General features: G+C 50.7%; 9 protein-coding genes across 9 annotated transcripts; 3 read left to right on the forward strand and 6 right to left on the reverse strand.

Annotated features, from left to right (window-relative positions):
- Positions 1–1,165: 1,165 nt before the first annotated feature.
- NFIA_076900 (uncharacterized protein) lies at positions 1,166–2,443 on the reverse strand (the record flags this gene model as incomplete). Its single annotated transcript, XM_001259653.1, has 2 exons — positions 1,166–2,261; positions 2,397–2,443. The coding sequence occupies 2 exons, from the start codon at positions 2,441–2,443 to the stop codon at positions 1,166–1,168; spliced, it is 1,143 nt and encodes a 380-aa protein (XP_001259654.1).
- A 1,288-nt stretch (positions 2,444–3,731) lies between these two features.
- On the reverse strand, positions 3,732–4,385 carry NFIA_076910 (uncharacterized protein; the record flags this gene model as incomplete). The annotated part of the gene is made up of 1 exon (XM_001259654.1): positions 3,732–4,385. The coding sequence occupies one exon, from the start codon at positions 4,383–4,385 to the stop codon at positions 3,732–3,734; it is 654 nt and encodes a 217-aa protein (XP_001259655.1).
- A 733-nt stretch (positions 4,386–5,118) lies between these two features.
- Positions 5,119–6,283, forward strand: NFIA_076920 (uncharacterized protein; the record flags this gene model as incomplete). The annotated part of the gene is made up of 2 exons (XM_001259655.1): positions 5,119–5,171; positions 5,494–6,283. The coding sequence occupies 2 exons, from the start codon at positions 5,119–5,121 to the stop codon at positions 6,281–6,283; spliced, it is 843 nt and encodes a 280-aa protein (XP_001259656.1).
- Positions 6,284–8,853: 2,570 nt separating this feature from the next.
- NFIA_076930 (putative MFS transporter) lies at positions 8,854–10,578 on the reverse strand (the record flags this gene model as incomplete). The annotated part of the gene is made up of 2 exons (XM_001259656.1): positions 8,854–9,092; positions 9,147–10,578. 2 exons carry the CDS (start codon positions 10,576–10,578, stop codon positions 8,854–8,856), a joined length of 1,671 nt encoding a protein of 556 aa, XP_001259657.1.
- Positions 10,579–11,266: 688 nt separating this feature from the next.
- Positions 11,267–12,598, forward strand: NFIA_076940 (putative toxin biosynthesis protein (GliH); the record flags this gene model as incomplete). Its single annotated transcript, XM_001259657.1, has 3 exons — positions 11,267–11,769; positions 11,823–12,412; positions 12,483–12,598. The coding sequence occupies 3 exons, from the start codon at positions 11,267–11,269 to the stop codon at positions 12,596–12,598; spliced, it is 1,209 nt and encodes a 402-aa protein (XP_001259658.1).
- A 731-nt stretch (positions 12,599–13,329) lies between these two features.
- NFIA_076950 (uncharacterized protein) lies at positions 13,330–14,247 on the forward strand (the record flags this gene model as incomplete). Its single annotated transcript, XM_001259658.1, has 1 exon — positions 13,330–14,247. One exon carries the CDS (start codon positions 13,330–13,332, stop codon positions 14,245–14,247), a length of 918 nt encoding a protein of 305 aa, XP_001259659.1.
- A 289-nt stretch (positions 14,248–14,536) lies between these two features.
- On the reverse strand, positions 14,537–15,187 carry NFIA_076960 (uncharacterized protein; the record flags this gene model as incomplete). Its single annotated transcript, XM_001259659.1, has 1 exon — positions 14,537–15,187. The coding sequence occupies one exon, from the start codon at positions 15,185–15,187 to the stop codon at positions 14,537–14,539; it is 651 nt and encodes a 216-aa protein (XP_001259660.1).
- Positions 15,188–16,853: 1,666 nt separating this feature from the next.
- Positions 16,854–17,708, reverse strand: NFIA_076970 (class II fructose-bisphosphate aldolase; the record flags this gene model as incomplete). Its single annotated transcript, XM_001259660.1, has 1 exon — positions 16,854–17,708. The coding sequence occupies one exon, from the start codon at positions 17,706–17,708 to the stop codon at positions 16,854–16,856; it is 855 nt and encodes a 284-aa protein (XP_001259661.1).
- A 254-nt stretch (positions 17,709–17,962) lies between these two features.
- On the reverse strand, positions 17,963–19,374 carry NFIA_076980 (NAD(P)-dependent oxidoreductase; the record flags this gene model as incomplete). The annotated part of the gene is made up of 3 exons (XM_001259661.1): positions 17,963–18,520; positions 18,567–19,060; positions 19,119–19,374. 3 exons carry the CDS (start codon positions 19,372–19,374, stop codon positions 17,963–17,965), a joined length of 1,308 nt encoding a protein of 435 aa, XP_001259662.1.
- Between the last annotated feature and the right edge of the window lie 1,067 nt (positions 19,375–20,441).

Genomic DNA, 20,441 nt, shown 5'->3' on the forward strand with positions numbered 1-20,441 from the left:
ACCCTGAGTTAAAGCCAACCACTCTATAAATACTTTGACTAAGCTTATACGTCCTATTAGCTGACTGGCAGTTGATGCCATTGGCCTCCACTTTCTATATATAGGTTCTCAACCCCCCTCACTACACAAGATGTCACCTGCAGAGCCACCTGAGTTCGATTGGTGGCGTCTCTCACTTGCAGAGCCACCTATATGGTGGCGTGTGTACACATACTGCAGAAAAATGTCGTCCAAATTCTCTTTACTAACGCCTTTAGTATCTTGCTGATTCTCGCCGTCGGTTCATTTCTTCCCCAGATATTGCTCATCCAGAGGAAACAAACCATTAATGGGGTCTCTTCGATGACCATCTTGTCGAACCTGATCATCGCCACTGAGCATCTCTCGATCTATATATTCTTACTATTTGTTGTGAATGAACAAGAAGGCCACCCTGTCTTTTTACATTTCCCCACAAGCGCAGGGAACAGGATTAGTTTGTGGCACTGTGCTGTGGTCACAATCCTTTTTGTGGCATTGTGAGATCCTCCTAATGTCCAGAAGCAATATGGAAAAATGCTCATATTTGTCCCCACAGATTCATACAAATTCTCATCTATAGCAACCGGAGGTTACTCTTGGTTGCCACTTACACCATCTTTCTCTCTATCTCAATCGTTTCTGTTGTGATTATCAATTCCATCCCCGACTATGGACCCCAAAGACTTTGGTTGGCAATTTTTTATGGCGTGCACTCCATGTATATTTACCCAATTCTCACGGCGCTAGGTGTTCTGGGGATCTTCTGCCAAGCTCGTGAGATCTTGGTTGCACCATTTTCAAATGCGCTGAGTGTGCAGGGTCTGGCTATGCAAGCTCTCATCTTCACTCTCGTCTCAGTGACATGGATACCGAGTCTTCCATTTCCGTATGAGAAATTGGAGGGTCATTACAATTGGAATACCTTTACTGTGTGGTACGGGACTGTTGGTTTCATCATCTTTGACAGCTTTGTCTTCGCCCTCGGACAGGCAGTGCTTCTGTTACTGGCCTTGCATCGCTCATCTTCGAGCAAAGCGAGTATACAACGGGGGACCGAGACAGAGCCGCTTTTGGGACATCCCGCAGAGATGTGAATGTCCAGATATCATTATAGCATTCAAATTCGATGCCTTAAGCAAGGAGCTCATTCAACCACTGTAAACTCAACCCAGTTACTGGCCGGCACCAGAAGCCCTGGCCGACCCCCATTATCTTTCGGATCGCGGACTATGTATTCAATCCCCACCACAGTATTTTCATGATCGCGAAAGTGTCCCCAGTCCCACCAGTCAAGCTGCGTACCCTTAAACCTGTACCGAAATTCATCACCAGGCGCTGCATTCTTCGGGAAATCAGTCACCTCCCGCGTGAATGACCATGACTCGCCAGGCGCCAAGGCCGCAAATTTGTCCTGGTCGTTGCGACCAACATTTACCGGGTCGCACTTGGAAAATCTGTACATGTGGTATGTAAAGATGACCGGAAGTTCATGTGAGCTCCAGTCGTCGTCCCCTTTTCTTCTAAAGTAGAGCCTGAAACCCCCGTCGCGATCATCAATATCTTTGAATATGAACGTATGAAATGTGACTGGCTTTCCGTCTAAGCCATCCGGAGCTGCGTCATACGAGAGCGTCATTGTGACCGGATAGCGCAGTCGACCCTGTGAATTGCGATCTCTCATTGATAGCGTAGCAGGTCCTGCGATGGTAAGGCTGAAGACCGGGGCGCCACTCATCCTGGAAGATGCCAAAATGGGGGCGGGTGAAGGCGGTAATGGGGGTACCTCTTCTTCTATATCGGTTTCAGCAGGGTTAATGCTCAGTAGCTGTTCTGGCCCGCCGGGTAAAACCACTGCGGGGAACTTGGGACCGAGCATGCGGCCGTCGTGCTGCGCCAATGTGCCCCAGTCCCACAGGGAGATTTGTCCGCCTATCCAACGGATTTTGTAATGTTCTTCTGGTTGGAAGGAATCAAAGTAGACAGATGGCAAGTCCAGCTCCCAAGAGACGCTGGAGCCTGGGTATAGTTGTTTAAAGCACGGGTCTGACTGGGATACCTTCCTTGGGCGGAGAGATTCTGTCTGCAGCTGATTAGGGTTGACTTGAACGGGTCCCAGGCCCTCTGCGAAGTCACAACTAGAACGGACTAGCATTATACCCGGCTGGCCAAATGCATCCTGAATAGGGTCCCAGTGGATGATGCATGGTTGCGTCTGGGGATCATCTTCATCCCGCGTGATTCTGATGATGAGGAGGTATGACGTATCAAAATAGAGATCAAGAAATGATTTTCCTTCCAAAGTAAGAGTAAGACGTGGAGTCCTAAATCTGTCTGGCTTAGCCTCTCGGAGTATAGATTATTAGGGAGCATCATACGATGTGTCTACAGCAGAGGATCTTACGAAAGACGAGAGCTGACCCATTTGTGCTGGAGTCAAATGAAGTAAGTGGTGTGCGTGTGTGTGGGAGATTGTTGGGTGGACTGGGCCACTGGGGCCTTTTAAGCAGGTATTTATATGAATCATGGTGTGCGCTAGGATAGTTCCTGTCACATGCCGAATGGTCACCTGTCAATCATTCTCTCATAGGTTCCCTGTAGCTAGTAGCGCGCTAAGTCTCTGATATGACTCAATCGGTTACTTAATTACGTTAACTAATAGTTGTAGTCTAGGTAGAGGCGGAGGCGCAGAAGAGAAGGTAAACCTGCTTGCATGCTTCCACCTATCATGAGGGTACCAGTACACGAGGAGCGAACTATTTGGACAAGAGGAACTCGGTCAGGCTGAAGATATGAAAGATTAAATATTTGACAACATGGCAGAGAGAGAAGAAAAGAAAAGTAGGAAGTCCAAGGGTCGAATAGCTACCGAGTAAAGGAAGCAGATGAATCAAGTAGACAAGTAGGAAAAGAAAAAGGAGAGGCAGAGAGGGAGGCGTCTGGATAAGACCGCTGACGAGCAAAGTTGCACAAATGTCCGTTATAGCATCAATCTTTTCTAGAATAGCATCACAGTAAAGTCCCATTCCAGGACTCCGCGGGTGGAAAGCTTTGATCTGTCGAGTAGCATACCAGTCGTTGATATGCTGCGAGTCCACATCCCCATCTCTGATGGCCTGGGTCGCATTCCCATATGACCAGGCCACTGGCCCATTCGGGTCTTCCTTGATCGCAATGGAAGCCAGACACAGGAATTCTTCGTATGGATCTGGATCCGAGCCTATCGTTTGCTGGCAAGTTGACGCCTCTGGAAGGTTGATCCCAGTCTGCATAAGGGAGGCAATATCGTTGGAATCAGATGATGTGACAGCGTTGTTGTCTAGAGGAAGATCGGACCAGCCGCTCAAAAAGAAGTAGGTGTTTGGAGCGCCGGCGTCGGGCTCATAAATCCCTTGCTCACACCAGCGGTGCCTGTCAAACTTTGGTTAGACGCCAACATAGTGAACCTTGGTTGATACTAGCTCGGAATTGGCAGCTTGAATGGCAGCTTCAATCAAGCTGTTGAGCTGACCCACCAGCTGATTGAGCTCTGTACGTAGAGACGTGGTAAGATAAACAACCTTATTAACCAACCCATCACCAGGAGGCTGAATACCATCCAACCAGTAATAGAAGCTGCTCTTGTCACAATGAGTGGTGTCATGATTGAAGAAACCAGACTAACCAGTGACAAACAGAAAAAAGTCATATTCTTTTGCCTTGACCAGAATACTCTAGTAGAGAGGTTTGAGCTTGTAGCGCAAGCCACTTTCTCCCTGATCCCTAGCCAAGATCATCCCGGCCATGTTTGCAGGAGATGCACCCGTCCATTCTCCGATCTGACGTTGGAGGCCAATTGTCGTGTCACCAGAGCAGATCTGCTTCTCAATGGAGATTCTATCGTCTCCAAGGTGTTGATGAATCAGATCACCATAATTGTTTCCACCAACACGACATCCGTCCGTTGTCGTCTGGGCGGTACCCAGGCCCGCGGCGAAAGAATCACCAAACGAAACCAAGCCGTTGATCACAAATCTGCTTCCTGAGTCAAACATGATATCATCATGCCGTACACACCCAGCTCTAGCGGACAGCCCAGAAACAGCTTTTGCAGACACATGATTGGGCGGGTAGAGTGGGATTTGTCTCCCCAACTCGTGACTGAAGAATATGCCAGCTGCAATGACGGCGAACGCATCTGCATTTTGTGCCGAAAAGTCAGCATCACACACCCCATCCTCTCCAGGGTTGTTTTTATCTTCACAGAGGGGCCCTTTGAGAAGAGCATATTGCTGACAACCTCGGTTGAAAGTACCCTCGGCAAGCTCTTTGCAGCCTTCCCATCCGTACGCGTAATCTTTGGTTTTAACGCTATCAACCGGGTACATTGCGTACCTTGAATGCGTGATTCCATGAAGAAGGACGGCTGCTCTTGTATGGTGTGCATCTATAAGACTCGCTGGTGGATGCGCATACTTATCAGTTGTGGCTGTAATCTTGGAGAATAGCTAGGCTTTTGTGTGTTCTTCGCAGCTGTCGACGTACGATAGCAAACACCACAGATCTTCCCTGCCACCCTCTACATGTCCAGAATCATGTTTCCATCTTCCCCGAGCCTTACGTTCGGCAGAGATATCAGTTGGGTGAGAGTTTCTAGGTCTCGGCTATCCAATTCGCTTGGCCAATAACTATCAAAATAAATCTCATCATGCATGATGTCGAGGGTGATTGGTAGCTTTTGTAACACTGAGATTGACGACGATAGATGGCGTTGAATATCATAACCAAAGTCCCCAGGGCCCGATTCAAGGTTGATCTGGGTCAAGACCGGCAATCCGATATTGAGAAGAGGAAGACAGCCCATGGAGTTTTCCAGCTCAAGGGCCATTAAACGTGAGAAATTCGTCCCCTTTTTCTTCCTGGCGAAAGATCGTTATCGGCTAACCCTACCATGCGCACGCTAGTTCGAATGTGCTCGCTTTCGACCCATATAATAGCGAACTCATTTGACATGTAGTTATGGTAGTTCCGGAGTTGACCGTGTAGGCCGGCTCAACTCAGTCTAGTTGTACGAAGTTAACCCGTTACTGATTTTTAGGCGGGTGTACGGAGTCTAGAACTATGGGTGAATATATCAAAAAGACCATGGACCCATACGCGTGCCCTATCTGGATGTAACCTTCCATTGCACTAATCTCTGCGCTTATATGTACTAAACAAGTATGAATGTATGAGAACAGTCACTCTGTCGATTCCTTGGCAAGACTTGGCCAAATTAGCCAAGACGAGCCGGTACCCAGCAAGCTCTGCGCTAATATTCACCCGAGGCAATACCATCATCTCATCTCCAGAGCGCCGGAGAACTTTTACAGTCAAAGCCTAGTGCCGCAGCATGGCACAATCAACAGACTCCAGAGATGAAAATACTTCTGAAAACCATTTCTTTTATCACTCCTCTTGGCCAGCACGGTGGTCGCACCCAGAATTCACTGATAGCCACACAGAGCGTTACAAGCGCTGGAGTCAGCAGCCCTGGTATAAAGATGATGATCGCTCTGCTGTGCAGCTAGTTAGTCTAGCTGATGATGAAGGCTGGCCCTGGGGCTTCTTCATCTACCGCACGGTCTACACCCCTGAGTCTGATCAGGTCTGGTCTGCCTGTCTGGAGAAAATCGACCGCTATATCCACTGGGAAATTGACCATGTTGATGGTGACCGATATGCAGGGGCTGAGGATCATAGCTTTCCTGAGAGGCTTGTCCATGAGGGGTACAAAAATGTTATCCTTGAGGATAAGGAATGCTGGGATGGTGCATCAATTGAGCAGATTCGTGAGGATTTTAAGAACCTTATTGCATCTCGGGGTGCTAGGATAGGGGAGGTCGTGCCTCGGTACACAGTGTGTCTGGTCATTGATCAGCATTGCTTAGATTCAATTATGAATGCTTTTGAGGAGCCAGCGGAGAGCATGCACGGGGGTGGGCCAAGGATGGGATTTATTACCATGGTTGATCCTATGTTTATACCAGGGAAGTTTGAGGGTTATTATGGGTTTATGCGAGTTGAGATTGACACGCTTTGGTGGCTAACGGTAGAGTTGTGCTCATCAAGTTCGATGAGAGACATCTGTCCAAAGGTGCAACCAGGCAAGATACCAGTTTACAATGCCGACCTGGGCTATGCGGATGATGATCCGTCATGGACTGGACCTAGGCCGGTAACACCCATTACTCACCGGTCAACATGTAAAGGGGACTGTCGTGAGCATTTGGGGATGCAGCAATGAATGGTAGTTACCATGAGACTTTGTTTTCTATGTCATGGGATTTAAAGAGATTATGATTGTTTTGAAATTGAGTGACGGCGCCGGTATAAGCGAGATCTTTTCCAACACCCTACAGAATCATCCTTTCACTACCATTATCCTGTCGCTCCTTTCGTTCCACCTTCTGCTCCCATTCCGTCCTGTTCAGGAAGAAAGCAGAGTTTCCACTCCACATTTTAAATAATCAACAAAGGGATAGTGACTCGGCGTAACTTGTGGATACTATTGCACAGGGAGGGCGATATTGAAGCTCATTTCGGGATGAGATGAGGTGGGGTTCCAGTGGAGGGTTTCTTTAACGATGGCGTTGGAAAGGCTGGTCGTTTGACCCGCGCAGAGTTTTAATTCATGCACAGGACCTGGCAGGTGTAGATTCCATAGTGACCTTCTGCAGTTCAAGTACATAAACTCGCGGTATCTCTCCCAAACTGAAGTGTCGGCGATGAAGTGTTGGCCCGAACATTGTATGAATCGCCCAGTGTGTGGAGCTCCGAGATGGAGGGGGTTGTATGTAAGATGGTCCTACTGATGCAAACAAAGGTACAGGAGGCAGAAGAGGTGCAACACTGCAATAAAGTTGAAGGTTATATCCTTTAATGTTGCTTGCCATTAGTGAGGCTAAACATGGACTTGCATTCAGTGTATTGTTGGTTCACCGTGCTAACCAAAAAAGACAATGTAACTTGAAGTATGCTGAGACTAAGCATCGCGAATCCAGCTTAAGCCGTCACCGATTGGCTTTGCGCGGAGGATTTCTGTGCAGGATCACCGAAACATCCCTCTGGGTCAAATCGAACGTGATGTCGCCTGTGCTGTCATCAGGGCAAGAAAAGGAAAGATACTTTCATATCTAATCGTTGTAACGGCTTCGAGCGATCATCAGCCTGGTTTTCAGAACACTTAATGCTCACGTGATACCTGGCATTAAAACAGCGAGCAAGAAAAGCTCACCTCATTACTGGCCAATAAGATACTGTCCTGGCTCAATCCAATAAAAATGGCTACGTTTGGCAGCCTGGCAACGTCCGAACTCCCCTCGGAATAATGGTCCGCTGGGTCCGACATGGCCCCATCGACATCTTGTTGCTCGGATATGTTGGAAATCGACTTTGGCGAGTGTCCGTTCAATGGCCGTCAAGATCAGTATCAGTCCCTAAATTGGGAAGGACGACATCAGAGGCTGGAAGAGTCACAGCGACAACAACGACAATTGGCAACTTCGAGGGTATCGGGCAGCAGTGTACAGTTCTCTCCAGAGAGCCTTCTCCATACAAATCAACGCCAGGAGAATCTGCTGTCTCCGAGGCTATGCTATAGACACGTGAGATAGCTCTGGCGCCGAAGATCAGCCCAGGCCTGATAGGGTCGAGCAATCCAGGCATGTATCCAATCAGGATGCCTGACGTAGCCTACGGAGTATACCTGGTAGATCATGCCCCACCTCAAGTGAGCTCCGCGGACCACATCTATAAAATGCACTCACGCTAATCACCACCAGCGAAAAGGGCTTTCCACCTTCCTAATTTGGTAGAATTGGACAGCTTCAACATCGTCGTCACCACTGTTGCTTCATGTCCTCAACATACAGCACATCTCCGATGAATGAGAATTATGAAAACTATTCGCAACCTCCGTGCTCCCCAGAGCGAGATCTCTCGCAGCACCAGCAGCGCCCGCTTCTCTAATCACTCCCATTTCAGGATGTCCTGCACAGTTAACTGCTTCTCTGGCTCGAATGACAGCATCGACCGCAACATACTCATAACATAACAGCAGCTACATCAAAAGCCGAAACTCCAAAATTCCAGCCTTCTGTCGTAGGAGTTGAATGTGCTTTTCAAAGCGGTCATCCCAAGACCTCACCTGTCGATCTTGGGTTGGGTTTTTGCTTTCATCAGGAATATTCGTGTCTCGCCTCCCATTTCTTCCATCACCGTAGAGGTAAGTTTCCTAGAGTATCAACCTGCTCAGCGGTGAAATCATCCGTTGTGGCAAGTATGTCCGCAACAAGGGGCGCTGACCAAGTATTATCATATAGAGCATGCGGGACTCCAGATGGCAGCTGGGAAGGGAAGGCCTGAGCTACACCTATGCTCTGTTAAGGGCATGGATGCCTCTCCGTAATCACTCAGCAAGATGTTAGACTCTGAGGGTGTGGATTCCTCCGAGGCTTTTCAAAGTCTGATGGGAAGAACGACGCCATGTGCGCGAAGAAGTATGGTGAGGACTGGAAGGAGTACAGGAGGATCGTTAGGTGGAGAATATTGCCCTGGGTTTATTGAGTATATCTCGATGGTCAGTTCAGTGGATGGGTCCAGAAGGCTTATGTCCCGCCGGATCGACATATATCCAAAGGAGGGTAAAAGGTGATATTGCAACACTATAGTTTCTAGAGGCAGTTGGATTCTTACTAAGTAGGGTGCCACATGCGGTCCTTTGAGATTCTAGGATTTCAAGGAAGGAAGAGAAGCAACTACATTAACTATATTACCTTGACGGCTTCAGACCATATATACCATATCTTGAAGCCCTCATGCAGCAGCCGTAGCGGCGATGAACAGCCGCTCCCATTTCATACCAAACGTTGCAAGCAGGGTGACTGCACCAGCAACAATGCATAGAATATAAGTCCGATCAATGGCCGTCACAATCGCAGCGAGAACCCTGCTCTTGGTAGCCGGGTCCAAGTCCTGCACGAACGTCGACCCAGTCCCAGAAATGGCATCGATGATGGTGGACCGGGCCTCGTGCGGGAGCACCCATGCAATTCCTAGAAACAAATCCATAAGCGCACAGCTCACAACGCGAAGGGAAAGCGACTTACGCTTCGCAGCCTCATTGACAAAGACACACTGTGAAATGACCAACGCAAACGTCAGACCATTCAGCTGCGCGGTGGTGGTAAAAGCAACGGCGGCCGGGACCTTTTCAGGCTTGACTTTGGCTTGCGCCACGGCGTGGCCTAGTTGGAGGTACATTCCGGCTCCTAGACCGATCAGCGCACTGTAGCCGTAGATGGCTCCTGCGCTGCTGTGAGGATGGATTGTGTACATCAGCGCGGAGCCGACCAGACAAAACGCTCCTCCCATGATGTACCAGGGGATGTAGTATCCCAGACGGGAGGTGAGGAATCCGCCCCCCACGCAACTGAAGACGAGGAGGCAGACGAAGGGGAGTAGCCGGACACCTGACTGAAGGGACTCGTCCGACGCGGTGAACTGAAAATACAGGGGGATGATGTACGTGGGGACCGTGACGCAGACTCCTGTGCAGCAGCCGCAGATGAAGAGGAGGGTGAGGAGCGGCTTGCGCCACGAGACCAGTTCGACGGGGAAGAGGCGAGTGTCTTCGGTGGTGAAGATGCAAAAGGTTTGCTGGATCCCAAAGACGATAAACAGCACGCCGCCTAGAACAAGTGCGACGATAATGCCTGGTGCGTCCCATGGATACATGGCGCCCGCGAAGTTCACGCCGATGACTCCCGCCGCAAAGGCACCCATGAGGGTGAGCGAGCCCAGTAGATCCATCCGCTTCAGCCGCTCGATAACGGGCGTTCCCACGGGCTGCGGATGCAGCGAAGGAAGCAAGAAGATGTACACCGGGGTGAACAGGCCGCCGACACAAAGGTTGATGTAGAATGACCACCTCCAGCCCGCTGAGCTATCGGTAAACGCGCCGCCGATGATGGGACCCAGCACGGTGCCCGCGCCCCAGGTTAGGCCCATCGCACTGACGTACATCGGACGTTCTTGCATTGATGTCAAGCGAGGGAGGAAATTCATGACGCCGACGTACTGGCCCACGCCGCCTACGCCGCAGACCACACGGCCCCCGATGAGCATGTTCATTGACTGCGCTGCGCCGCAGATGGCGGAGCCCACCATGAACACGGCAATGGAGAAAATGTACATCCACTTGATATTGAACTGGTTGAAGATCTGCAGCCAGGTGAGGACGGTGGCGCTGGAGGCCATCACGAATGCGACGCCCGACCAGGCCAGCTTGTCGACTCCATTCAGCGATTTGATGATGGCGGGCTGGATGTTGGCGACGATGGTGTTGTCGAGGGCGAAGAGGAATGTCGAGCTGTAGATGGCTAGAACCACCGTCACCCATAGGAAGCCATGGACATTGCGTGGGCTTTTCGGAGTATTCTTGCTCTGATCGCTTTCCGAACAGCTACTCTCTTGTTTCTCTGGGTCTTTTGGGATGTCCGAGCCCGACGGCCGCATCTCCGTGTTTGCAAGATCAGTCATTATCGAGAAAGTACAATCTGGAGAGTACTGATAATGCCCTAGTATCGAAGGCGATCGATTAAATGGAATAGCTCGTGCAGGAAGTATCCTTACTTAATTTGAGCTCCGGAAGAGACACTTCACGCCTTCATATATCAACCACGCTGACAAATGCCATGGAATGATGGGACTCAGATTAGAAATTACATTCAGGCAAAAAAAGAGGGACATTTGATACAATCAACTGGTTTCACTCTAAAGACTATGTTCGGGTGCTTGACGGGGGATTAGGGCTGGGGGAATTGCCGAAACGGGTAAAAGAGTGGTTTTACTTCACAGCAGGAACAACACCGCAGCCATGAGACGGATCCGCTATTGCTTAGTCCTTCATCAGGTTATGGATTTACCACTTGATGATTATTAAGAAGATTGTTTGCTGCCTGCTACTGTTTTCAGTAGTCATAGACCAAAAAGGTCCCGATGCGTGCTGACTCAAAACTCCCCGAGATCGGGCAGTTTCCTTGCCCTAATATCTGCTGGCGATGTCACTCCACGAAGCCAAGCTACTCTCGACTTCCATATATTCAATCGATACAAGTCTGTTAGGATGAATATAGACAAGGAATTCCTTAGCTTGTCCAAATTCTGCTCCCACTCTCTTGGCCACCAGCGAGCAGGTAGTGCGTGAGGACTTTGACTGACCAGCGACATGGTGGATAACTTGATTCGCAACTTGGAGATCACTCTCCAGAACATGCAAAATGCATATTCCTCGCGTGATGAGATGCCCTTCTGGGCCACCAAGCTGTTGACGCCGACTTTCATGGCCGTCGCGATCTTCACCACCATTCCACCCCCGGGTCCCACACGTGTCATCGTCGGGATGACAACCTTCACAAGTCTGTGGCTCTACGTGCTCACCCACTGGGTAGCAGGTCCGTCGTTCTTTATGGATGCGATCTTTATGGTCTCCATCACGGTACGCTGGATGCTAATGTTCCTAACCGGAACCCCCGAAATCGACTACTACCAGAACAGCAAAACCGCGACGAAGCTCGACAGCGTCAGCGGGGACAGCGGGATTCTGCGATGCTCAAAGTTCCCGAACAAGGTTAAATGGAGCGTGGAGTTGTGGTCGTGTTGGCGCGGGCAGGGTTGGAACTTTGCTGACCAGCATCTCAAACGAGGCGAGGAGCAGACCCAATCTCGGTGGTATATCTGGTCTCGGACTGTTTCCAGTGCAGCTGCTGATAGAGCTTTGGTAGGGATTTCCTGATTGCAAACGCGGCTAGAATCCTTCTGAACCGGTACATCTCCGACATCGTTCGCAAGTATGCGTTCTGCGCGTTCTGGCCGGCTCAGCAAACAAACGCAGCCAGTGTTGATTTCCGTTCATTGCCCATGCTGCACCAACATCTACTGGTCGCGGCTCAATTGATCCGAGATGGCCTTATGCTGGACAGCGAATATCGCAAGGCTTCGCTGCTCTTCGTGGGGCTGTATCTTTCGACGCCGGATCGTTGGCCAGGCCTCTTCGGCAGTCCGGCCGACTTGTACACTATTCGGAATTTCTGGGGGAGAGTCTGGCATCAGATCTTCCGGCACATGTTCACGAGGTCTGGCGAGGTGGTGGCTAGAGCCCTGGGTGCGGAGAAAGGGACTCTGATGTACAGATATACGAAGCTGTATGTGGGATTCTTGGTCTCCGGAGTCCAGCACTACGCGTGTCCGCTGTTAATCCCGTCTCTGCACTACGGCTGGGGAATGTTCTGGCAGATGCCAGCATATGCTGCTGTCATCACGGCGGAGGATTTAATCAAACACTATGGCAAGAAAGCTGGGATCCGGGATAATGGTAGGTTCTTGTCTTCTCGTCTTCTTTTCTCTTTCGTAACCTCGGCCATGTTTGCTAATGGCTCACAAAGGTTTTGTTCGCGGCCTGGGGTATGTCTGGACGGCGTACTGGATGACTTTGATCTACGCCTTGCCTGTTGGCTATGTCTCGGACATTGGGGGGTTTGCGGGTGTGTGCGCGGCATGAATCTTATCCAACACCGCCAGCATCAACCGTTATGTTGTGTATAGTTATGGAACTTTTACATCGTTTACCGTAGCGATTTATGTAAAGTTACTGAATTGAAAATGGTTACTGTCCTTCAGAGTTCAGACAGTTTACAGTTGATCTTATAGAGGGCCTTGTCGATGAGCCGAAGGGCTAATAGAGTCGAACCCTGCTGTCAAGTACCTGTAGACTACGCACTGATCCCAATCTCTGATAAAGACTCGCGGAAGACAGAAATCATCCAGAGGTACCATCAAGTGCCAGTTAACGTCCGTCTTCGTATGAACAGAAGCGCCGCCAACTGGTAATTGGTTTGCTTAGTAATTCTCTCCACGCTCAGACAATCATCGCACCATCGATAACATCGTAAACAACCACAATCAACAAAGCTCATCATGCCTTCGACTCATTCATCTTCATCTCCATTGTGTACACAAGCTGAGGTTACTGCAAGCTGGGAACGCCTGCGCAAGTCGTGTGATTCTTGCCAGGAAGCCAAGGTCAAGTGCAGTCAACACAAGCCCTCGTGCCATCGCTGCCTTCGTCATCGCCAACCATGCATCTACAGCCCGCAGCGACGCACTGGACGGCCGCGAAAGAGGCCGACACTCGATGGGAATTTATATTCCGCAGTCAGTTCAGGGAGCGATATAGATCGAACAATAATCACAGAGCCGACTAGCTCAACTGTCAACGGCCAGGACCTCGTCATGGCCGATGTCCGCGGTGATGATACACCCTTGCTGGCCGGTGGCGTTACTGCGGACAACATCAATTCCATCGACAGCGTTTTTGACCCATCGTTCGAAGCGTTGTTAGCAGGCTCGCCACTCAACAAGGATCCGACCACCAGAGATAACAACTCAAACTCCTGTCATACGGGCTATCTAACCGCCTCTCCGTCTGATGCGTGGGGCGATTTATCCCTTTTCTTGCCCGATTACAATATCTCTAGTCTATCACATCCGGAGCATGTAGTAGCCGGCATCGACCAGCTGCCCCCTCTCAGTGTGGATGCCTCGAACACAAGCAGTGAGAGTGGGGATTGCAGAGCCAAATGTTACACAGCGCTTCTTCAACAACTCTTGTTCTTGCGTCAGTCGCTTCCCGAGAGTACTCGTCCCTCAATCGACGTGATATTGCAGGTGGAGAGCCACGAGCGTAGTCTTCTCGACCGAGTCTTGAGCTGCGCCACATGTCTCAGTAACCGCTCGTCTGTTCTCCTCATGTCGGTGATTACCGAGCGCGTGATCCAGATGCTCGACTGGATCATTGAGGAGAAGACCCTACTTGACACCGAAAGCGCGCGCTCCAGCCGGCGAACAGTCAGTTCCTGGACGCGGACTTCACAACTACCCCCCGCCGGGAACCGTACCGACGGCCGGCCGTATGTGTGCCTCATTCCGTTACATGTAGGGAACACTGAACTCGACGAGGATACCAAGCAGTACTTCCTCAAGCAGCTTATCCTCATGCGGATGAAGAAGCTTGCTGCCAAAGTACAGGATGTGCGACGGACCACTAGCACGCGCCCCGGGGACTGCATCTACCGTGCTGCCGAACTGGTGTTTGCAGAGTCTCTGCAACGATTGGATTACCTTCGCGGCCAGGTTCAACTGTGGGAGTGAATGTTTTCATTTCCCAGTAACGAGATAATGACTTTGAGATACCCATGCAGCGATACGATCATTATGTTCTGGTATACGCCGATGTTAGAAGAAGCGAGTACAAATCTCTTGAACTTCTTTCATTCTTCTCAATCGGTCTTGGGCCTCAATCAATTCAACATATTCCACCTCAGTCCTCTACATTTCTCAACCTTGCATTGAGACAGCATCTCTACTTTCCTGATTTCTTGAAGTACAATCCCATAACCCACTTGTTAATAATCATCTGTCTATATTATTTTCTGCGTAGTCACTCGGAAAACAATTTCCCCAACAGCGCCAACACCCTAGACAAGCACTGACTGACAGGTTCGTCGCCCTCCCGACCGTACAGGCCCTGCCTCGTCCCCAACGCCATGCCCAAGTCAAAGTCCACCACGACAGTAGCAGTAACAGTAGCAGTAGCACCATTCGCCGGACCACCACCCGCCGCGTCCTTGCCACGAGCATACACACCGCGCAGGAGAGTACTCAGGCGCGTAAGCACGGCGTAGACAACCTGTCGCGCGAGGAGGGTCTCCTCCTCAGCCTGGAGGGTGAGTTTGCCCAGCGCCATGGGGGATTTGGTGCATGTCAACGGGGAGTTTGCATTTCCTGTTGAAGTAGGAGTAGCGGTAGTGGTACCTTTACCAGCGGCGATACCAAGCTCATCATCAAGGAGATCGTAGGCCGTGCAGGCTGCATGGCAGAGGGAGAGCACCGCGTCGGAGAGATCGACGAGCGGGGTACTCAGGTCTTGGTCGTATTTGTGGTAGGGGTGTGTGCATGCTTCGATGAATTTGCAGAGGTCGGCGAGGGGTTGAGTGATGGGGGGGAGGAAGCTGAAGTCGAAGGGGCCTTTGGTTGGGAGGGTGGAGGAGAGGTGTTTGATTTGGGGTGGGCAGGGGCAGGTTGTCGTCATTGTGGTTGTCTGTATCTATAGTGAGTGGTCTATTCTCAGATAAGTTTAGATATTTTGGTGACTTACAGAGGGTCATGCGATGGCATGATCTGGATATGTGGCTGATTGAGGTGAATGGTTGAAAGAAGTGGTTCTCATCATGCATGACTAATTAGTTGGATTCTGTTCTAGTATGTTCTTATATAACTTTCAAAACAGTATCAATACCTATATAGCCGCTCTGCCTTTGAAAATATGTACAAAAGGAGTAACTTGGTAGATTAGATTAAGCCTTTATACATAATTTCTAGCACTGAATGGCCAATATATAGACTGAACTATATATCCCTCGCGCTATCTGACAATTCCACACCGAACTGCTTCCACCAGCCCGCTACTTCTCCATTATTGCCGATACCTCAGCATCCCGAAGAATCTCGTCTCGCAGTTCTCCACGATAGAGCAAAAGACAGAAAAAGAGAAACAGAAAAGCCCAGAAACAAGGTGTGTAGATAGCATGTATCCACCGCACATACAAGCTGACAGGTCCGGTAGTACATCAAGTGGAACACAACAACAGAGGCGAGGAATCTAGGGCACGTTGATCGAGGCAGTCAGATCTGGTTGACTTACAAAAAGGGATGGTTGTAGAATCCGGCTTTTTGCATAAAATGCTCGGGGGTGGTGTTGGGGGGAGGGGGAGGTTCGGGCTTATTCGAGGTGGAACGAGGCATTGTCTGATTATAAATTGATGAATGTACACTGATCAAAACAAGAGGTGCAAGTTAAGATAGAGGAAGCCCAAATTTTATCAATCTGTTGGCTGCTGCCTACTATGTAAATCATGGATCTAAGCTTGTGGCTGTTTCTAAGCCTTCTGGGCCCATCAGTGGGTCCTATACACTCTAAACTAGGGCAGTACTAGGCTATGATGGGAAAATGTACATAGCAACACCATGGTCTTACAAACTGCAACATACTATGGAGCTGTAGCCCAAAACAGTCCCTGTAGGGTTAAAGATAGTATATAGGCTCTGTCCTCCCTGGCCATGATAGGTAGTTACATACTTTCAGAACTTTCTCCTGGTTCAAAGATTATCAGATAGTCAGATACTCGTTAAATCCGTTGAACTCAAAGCCCAAATGAAACGTCCTTTCATAATGGCACGTGGCAGCTCAAAGTGATACTGCTTCTTTTAAGTCTGTGGCATTATGGCCGCGGCGTCATGGTTTCAGCAGAGTGGAAATGATATGAACAGTACTTATTGGTCTCTGAGCCAACACTCATTGTGGTATGTTCGAGCTAGATTACCTCCACTGTGTGCAGTGTGCTCAGTAACTCTCGAGAAAATTTGGCACTTTCTCAAACATTGGAACCGTAGGGAAGCTTTTGGCCAAGTATACCAATACTTTAAAATTCTTCGGGCATCAAGAACAGATCAGTCCTCTTGCAGTATAGCAGTCTCCTCTTTTAATTGAACACTCTAGGGGATGGAGGTATCTTGAGAAGGGTCAATATGCGCAAGTTGTGTATGGATATCGGCGTTTGCCCCGAGAGCGGCATAGAGAGACGGAGGATTGCCGAGTCGGTCGTCCGCCGAGTGCGGGGAAACGTGGGGTTAATATCATTGAAAGAGGAATTGCACAGAAAATATATGTCTCAAGTCTATGAATAATACTGATAGCATTAAGCAGCTTTCCCAGTAGACCCCAACATATCCATACACCGTTCAACAGCCTTCTGCATCTCATTCGTTGCCTCCTCCAGCACAGCCGTCAAGGGCGCCCGCCCCGATTTCTCGCGCTGCACCCGCACATACTCATTATTCAACACCTTGTTGATATTCACCTTGGACACCCCACACTCAATGCACTTGGCAAAGATCTCCGGCGTGAACGGATCCGCCCCATGCAGCACAAGCTTGACCCGATCCCCAACCGCCTCCTGAATGCTCTTCAACCGATCATACTCCAGCCGGATCCCCCGCGGCCCATACTCGCCATGCACGTTCCCAAACGCCGGAGCCAGCCAGTCAATCCCCGTATCGGCAAACTCGCGGCTCTCCTCAGGAGTTGTCAGTAATCCTTCTAGGTCAGCCGTGTCTGCGACTCCGTCCTCCCCGCCCTCGATCCGGCCGGGCTCCGCCTCCGTCGCGATCCCCCGCTCGTGGCAGTAGGCTACCAGTTCCCGCGTAAGACGCAGGTTTTCTTCCTTCTCGTAGTGGCTCATGTCGACCATGATGCTGTCGAAGCCGCCGAGGTCTGCGGCGTAGCGGATGATCTCGGGGGTTTGCGCGTGGTCCATGTGTACGACGATGGGGACGGATGCTTTGCGGGCTGCTTCGGCGGCGGCGTGCACGAGTAGCCCGTCGGCGTAGTGGATGGCCCAGGGGAAGAGGAGGATCATCGCTGGGGAGCGCTTGGCTTCGGCGGCGCGGACGGTGGCCAGGATGCCTTCGAGGTTGTAGCAGCACATGGCGGGCACGCCGTAGTGGTTTGAGGCGGCGTGGTCGAGGATGGCGAGGGCGCGGTTGGAGGCCATTCTGGAGGCCATTTCGATAGAAATTGGTGAAGATGAGAGGAAGATGGGAGTGAAAGGATTACAGTACAGAATTCTAGGTGCACAGGATATGTGCCTTTATATATGGGGTTGTTTACTCGGAGGATAACTCCCCCACTCTCTGCACGGAGTTGGTCCGACTGACGTCAATGGGCATTTGGCATCCCGCGCATTTCAGGGGTTATGAAGACATTATTGAAGGCATTACATAGAGAGATCCTAGTACAACTGTACAATTACTGGCCAAACATCTTGATCACGCTCGTGCTCGCTTCCCCTCCGAGTCCGTGTCTCCGCGCCATCAGCAACTTTTCCAACGCCGCATTCCCAAGATGCAGCGGGCAATGCAGATCCCTCGCCCTTTGCACCACCTTCTCCATCTGTGCTACGGCTTCATCGAGCGTCTGTGACCCTTCAGGCGCCTTGTCCCCAATTCTCCCCTCGATCATCTCCAGCCCCTTGTGGATAAACACTTTGCTTGCGCCGGCCGCGTCGCTGACTAGTCGGTGGAACATGGCGAGATCGACGTTCAAATACCGCGCAAACGCAATAGCCTCTGCGGCTGCCACGAGGTTGACTCCCAGCATCAGATCGAGGACGAGCTGGAGGGCAGCGGAGGGATCCTCCGCGGTGCAGGTCACGTCGGCCAGTGGCTTCGGATAGTACTGGCGGACCATGGCGGAGTCGTCTTTGGGGCCGTAGCCCTGCAGCAGCGCTGAAAGGTAGACTTGCTCGGCAGTCGAGCAGAGAGGGGTCGGGAAGTGGTGCTGGCGGGCAGAAGTCGTGATAATGCCCTAGGCAGTCAGTATCTGTAGAAACCACACGGTAAAGACAACCTACCACATCCTTGAGAATAATCGTCAGCGCACTGGCACCGGGGTTCCAATCCTCCTCCACCATCCGCTGCAGCCGGTTCTCATGCATCCACGTCCACGCCTCAGAGCCGATAATCTTCTCAGCGGTAGTCTTTGCATCGAGCCCCAACTGCGCCGCGAATCCCATTGCCTCACTGGCACCCAGGATATGGATTCCCGCCAGCACCTGATGCACCATCTTCATGTTGCTCCCGGCGCCGACGCCGCCGGGGACTAGGTACAGCTTATTCGTATCAGACATCACCTGCAGGATCTCGCGCCCGCTGTTCAGCGCCTCCTCCGACGCACCCGCCATGATGGACAAGGTCCCGTCAGCGGCGCGCTTGGCACCTCCAGAAACAGGGCAATCAATGAAGCGGATATCCGCACGACCGCGGGATTGCAGCTCTGCGGCTACGGACTGCGCATAGGAAGCGGGGACTGTGGAGCAGAGGAGGAGAGTAGCATTCTTCGGGAGGTCTGTTCATCTCAATATCAGCTTTGCTCCTCATGGTAAATCTCAATGGGCGTAACGCACACTGTACAACACCATCATCCCCGAAAAGAACCGACTGCACCTGCGGCGCCGAGGCGACCATGCAAATGTAAAAGTCCTTCCCCTCTGCCGACTCCCGAAGCGACGAAGCCGGAATTCCGCCCTGAGACTGGAATCGCTGCACCGAGGCGGGGAAGACGTCGAAGCCGACGACAGGGTATCCTTCGCGGACGAGGTTGGTGGCCATGCCGAAGCCCATGGCTCCTAGGCCGACGAAGCCGATGGTAGGTTTGGACATTTTGAGTATCTGATGTTTTCTGTATTTATGGAGTTTGAATGTAGGATTGAATTTTTGATTGCTCTACTTGAAAATCCGACGAGATTGAGGTGTTTATAAAGCGCGGGTGGGGGAGAGTGGGATGAATGACAGCTGTCGGAGTTGGTCCGAGATACACTCATCAGGCTCAATTGGTGATGGCAGAGTGATTATTCACGATTCTACTATTGTAGAAAATTATGGCAAAGAATAGTGACGGAATTGACAAAGTGAGATGATATTCACGCGATCAAGCTGCTGATATTCACGTAAGGGATAATAAGCGAGAATACGCGACCAGGTTCACGTTTCAGGCCTCCGAGAAGAAGATATATAAGCCCCTTCTCTCCCTCCTCGACATCTTCTTCTTCTTCTCATCACTCAGGCAGTTCTCGATTGACTTTGGAAGTTCAATAAAGTCATATTCACATCTACTTTTGAAATACCTCTTCTTCAATTCATGTTACTATCCCCTCAGTCGGTTCTCAGAGTGACCTTACAATCACCCCTCTGAGATGGGTTGCTCATCGACTCATAGCAACAAGGCTACTCGACCGCTTACACAACCCGCTTGGTCACTTCAGTTGTCTACAAAGGGTTATCCCCGCGTGAGGTGACTGCAATCTGTGAGCTGGCCCGGGGCGTTTCTCCCCAGGACATGGCAATTACCAGGTTACCCAACAAAGTGGGTGTCTGGCCTAGGACAAACGGCCTGCGCTCGCTCCAAATGGATTGAGAGCAACTGAACGTTGCAAAAGAAAAAGGTATGTTGCGCTTGGAGTTCTAAAGTCGTCGTCGACTAACAGGCAACAGAATGCGCCTAAGCAGGGGCGGAGCATTAATGCCCACTGAAACAACATCGCTGAACAACAAGGGCTAGCCGTGGCAGGGTACACGTCCATCGCACCCTTCTGAGGAGTTCGAAGAGGTTCCGGTCAGCAGGACCACTGTCAGCTAAAGCTATTCTTCCCACGGAAAACTTAGGTGAGTCTATCCGATGGAGCGAACAAAATCTGATGCTAACCGACGACAGTGGTATCGTCTCTCCA

The sequence above is a fragment of the Aspergillus fischeri genome, genomic scaffold (genome assembly GCF_000149645.3).
Source record: "Aspergillus fischeri NRRL 181 1099437636264 genomic scaffold, whole genome shotgun sequence".
NCBI classification, from domain to species: domain Eukaryota; kingdom Fungi; phylum Ascomycota; class Eurotiomycetes; order Eurotiales; family Aspergillaceae; genus Aspergillus; species Aspergillus fischeri.